The 4,033-nt window shown below is 42.4% G+C and overlaps 2 protein-coding genes across 2 annotated transcripts in view; one reads left to right on the top strand and one right to left on the bottom strand.

Moving 5' to 3' along the window:
• FBXO40 (F-box protein 40) overlaps positions 1 to 1,981 on the bottom strand; it is a 27,372-nt gene extending 25,391 nt beyond the window's left edge. Inside the window, exon 1 of the mRNA XM_027766017.1 lies at positions 1,874 to 1,981. The gene's annotated coding sequence lies outside the window, so the exon portion shown is untranslated. The remainder of the gene's footprint in view (positions 1 to 1,873) is intronic.
• The window catches only part of LOC102502344 (glycine cleavage system H protein, mitochondrial-like), a gene marked incomplete at its 3' end in the record, with an annotated part of 19,531 nt that overhangs the window by 3,697 nt on the left and 11,801 nt on the right, over positions 1 to 4,033 (top strand). Inside the window, 1 exon segment of the mRNA XM_014593328.1 lies at positions 2,325 to 2,481. Coding sequence (XP_014448814.1) covers positions 2,325 to 2,481 — 157 coding nt within the window.

The raw sequence follows: 4,033 nt of genomic DNA, 5'->3' as shown, positions 1-4,033 counted from the left end.
TGGCCATGCCGCAATCCCTTCTCCTCCGTTCTCCTCTTGGGATCTTGGGTACGCACACACACGCGCCCGGCATGAGTTCCAAGCCACCGGGTCCGGGACGTGAACCGCAGTCGACTCCATGGGAGTCCAGCGACATAGCCATTACACTAACTACTGGTCCCCATATCTTGTGTGAATTTTAAGTCACTGGGTCCAGGCCTCAAACCACGGTTGGCTACGTGGGAGTCCAGCGATATAACCATTATGACATCTGCTGGTCCCAAATCCTTTTGCCTCTTGATATTTTAACACAATCAGTTGGATGAGGGTAATCCCCATATCCAATTCCATAATTCTAGGCTTCTGGGCTATGACTCCAGTACCTTCACTAACCTACAGGAATAAACCACGCTGCCCCAGATCATTCAGCTTCATTATCTGCAATTCTCCACCTATACTAGAAACACCATTAAACTTTTTAGTTATTTAATTAGCTAGTTAATTCTCATATCTTGCACTTTCATACTGATATCAGTATTTTAAATTTCCACTGTATTAGCCAAGGAAGTCGTTAACTAGCTGGACTAACTAGGGAAGGTTGTGAGTCAGCCTGCCTGGTAAGTTACTCCTAAGTCAAAATACACTAGGATGATGCCCAGCACACACCCTGGAGACTGAGTGCCATGGAGACCCTGGCAGAACTGAATGAATTAGCAAGTATACATAGTGAGTTTGTGCTTAGCAAACAGGCATAATTGTAACCCAGATACCTCCAGCAGTGTGACGGGGTGCGTCTGGAGGTTACAGAGTAGGCAGGCACATCAGGAGTTGGGGTTGTCTGAGGAGTCCCTCTAGGGCTCCTTTTGTTCGGCACTGCTGGCGTCAGCCTGCACACTTGCAAGCTCAGAGTATACAGAATCCCTTTTGCTCTACAGGTCACTTCTCAGGATGTCCTTGGCTGAACTTTGAACCAGAGGAAAACAAGAAAGTAAACACTCTTCCCTTACCCCAGCCATTTGTGTGTGTGTGTGTGTGTGCATGCAATACTATACAGTTGTTTTAGAAGCTAGAAATAATCTATGTCACTTTCTAGCTCTTGATCCTTCAAGTATTATTAGTTATTTTACTTCTGTCCCTCTGGGTGTGCAAGTTTCCAGTTTATAACGGTTTGGGTTTTACTATATAAGTTTGTTTAAATTTTTCAACTTATGAAATACTTTCACTTATAATTCATAGATGAAGTTTGGATTTAAGAGAGCTAAGGAGGAGAGAGCCACTTTTTTTAAAGAGTGTTAGAGAGAAACAGGTTTTAGATGCTACAGGCAGAGTTTAAAGCGCACAGGTAGCAAATACAACTGTGGTCCGTTAACCAAGAGCCTGACACAGAAGATGGGATTTATGCTCCGTGAGAACGACTTGCAATTACCACAGCAAATGTTGACTGTGGGAAAGATCACAGAATTCATAATTTAGAAAATAGAAATTCTGGGTTCTGGGTCGTCCATTTATTTTCTCACTATCTCCTCTGGTCACCCTTCTCACTCCTTTTCGCTGATGTGTAACTTTAAAGAAAGCACATAACTATTCTGGTTGATAGTTAAAAAAAAAGAAAAAAGAATGTAAGCCATAACTATTCTGGTTGATAGTTAAAAAAAAATAATAAAAAAAAAGAATGTAAGTTGTCAGAAAGCAGAGGACCTCTTCCTGCTCTAAGAGTTTAAGTTTGAAACTGGAGTTTACGCATGGCTGGGTCTCATTCTCAGTACACAGCTTCCCCTCTCCCCCGGCCCCATACATGGCTAATTTGCTTAGCAGTCCTCTTCCCCAGGGCACAGACGGACTGCTCACCCCTCTGAACGTCTCTGGTGCACCTGCTCCTGTTTGAAAAGCTTACCTTAATGGCTCATGCAGCCTCTGCTGCACCTGCGTCCCTTGATTGTGACCAAGCAGATGGTAGGAGGTGGCTGGGATGCATCAGCTGCAGAAGAGGACAGGGTTCTGTTGGGAAGGCAGGGAAAGGAGAGAAAACTTCAACAGAAATAGTTCAAGTGTTTGGAAGTTAAAAATAAAACGATATCACAAGGGGCAATGTGACCGGGCTCAACTTACTCTTTCCTTCTCTATTTGTCAACACTCTACTGTCTCTATTTGTCTCTACTGGAGTGGCATTTAGCATTGGAAGCTGGATGAAAGAGGGGTTTTATATCAATGGGCTTCCTTTCCCCTGAGGAAGGAGGAAAATCCTTTTAAGAAGAATCGTTTTTAAGGCCAGAGCAGCCTCCAGAGGCTGTTGGAGTGCTCAGGACAGGCTGCGGTTCTAATTATAACCTTGCTTCTCACCTCAGCCCATCACTGGCTGAAGCAGCAACTTGTGCAAGTGACATGCTGTCCCGTTTCCATTTCTCCTATTTCTTGTCATGACAAGCAGCTGTCCACTCCTGGCTCTGATCTTTCTCAGGTGCCTGCGAAAGGGGACTTTGTAGTTCAAAAACGAGGCAGGAAGTAAGTATGGTGTGAGAGAATGTGGAAGACACTGAGCTGTCCAACTTCTTTTAGAGATGAGGAGATGGAAGGTTCAGAGAGTTGTTCACCCAAGCTCACCCAGCTCACTGGTGAAAGAACCAGAGGAAAGATCCAGCTCGTTTCACTGCCCACTTTAGTGTCCTCTTTTCTTCTTTTTAAAATTCTCTTCAGATAAACTCTCCTTGTCTTTCTCTCTCTCCTTCTGGGCAATATAGGGTTGTCTTTTTTCTTCTTTCTTTTTTTTTTTTTTTTGCTATAGGGTATGTGTGCTTGCCAGAGAGACAGAAAGCGAGGACCCCCCCCCCCCCCAGGGGGAGGTCCACACTGCAATCCCTTCTCCTCCATTCTCCTCTCAGGATCTTGGGCACACACGCACACGCGCCCAGCGTGAGTTTAAGCCACCAGGTCTGGGACTCGAATCGCGATCCCAAGGGTTGTCATTTTGTTAATCTTTTCTTTTCTTTTCGTTTCTTTTCTTTTCTTTTCTTTTCTTTTTTGGAGAGATTTTCGCTATAGGGCGCGTGCGCTCACCAGACAGACAGAGAGAGACATAGAGACAGAAAGCGAGAAATCACCCCCCAGGGTCAGTTTTAAGCCACGGGGTCCGGGACGTGAACCACGGTCGACTACGTGGGAGTCCAGCGACATAGCCATTATGCTCACTGCTGGTTCCCATCAGTAAATAATTCTTAAAAAACGTTGTCAATATGTTTGAAGAAGTGTTCATCGGTTGGTGAGAGGTCAGGTAAATATGGCAGACAAAGCAAAACTCTGTCGCCCAATTCATTCAACTTTTGTAGTATTGGTTGTGCAATGTGCATTCAGGCAATGTTGTAGAGAAGAACTGGGGGTGCTGGCAGGTGACATAGCCGTTGGGGGCGCTGGACTCTCACGTGGCCAACTGCAGTGTGAGTTCCAGACCTAGCAGCTTGCTTTCTCATTTTCCCTCTCCCTCTCTTTCACTCTGTCCCTCTCTGATCAAATTAAATAAATAAATAAATTCATACATAAATAAAGTTAAAATAATTATTTTTATTCATATTTAAATTTTGTTATTTTATTATTATTTTAATTAATTAATTAATTTACATTTAATCACATCTTTACAGTGTACATTTTTTCCAGCACAAATGCTATGTATGTTAGTCAAGCCAAAGATATTACTCTATAACTTATCAGCACATAGCTTCTCATTTTTTGACAATTAAGCACACTTTTACTTGTTTTTTCCTTCCCCTTCCCACTCTCTCCCTTCCATACTGAACTTTTTTTCCCCATATTTTATTGATTCACAAAATACCTTAAACTAAAAATACAGACAAAACTAGAATCTAGTTACAAGTGCCCTGTCATTTTTTTGTAACATTTAAAAAAATAATTCATTAATTTACATTCATTCCCTGAGCATTGTCACAGCATACAAAATGTGATTTCCCATTCAGAATATACTACATAGTGGCTTAATCATACATGTTATCATCAATAATTTTCCATTTCTAGTTTCACATATATGTATATGTATATATATTTT

Source organism: Tupaia chinensis, unplaced genomic scaffold (genome assembly GCF_000334495.1).
Source record: "Tupaia chinensis unplaced genomic scaffold, TupChi_1.0 Scaffold140355_1, whole genome shotgun sequence".
NCBI lineage: Eukaryota > Metazoa > Chordata > Mammalia > Scandentia > Tupaiidae > Tupaia > Tupaia belangeri.
The sequence above is the reverse complement of the archived record's forward strand: the minus strand, read 5'-3'. Positions and strand labels throughout refer to the sequence as shown.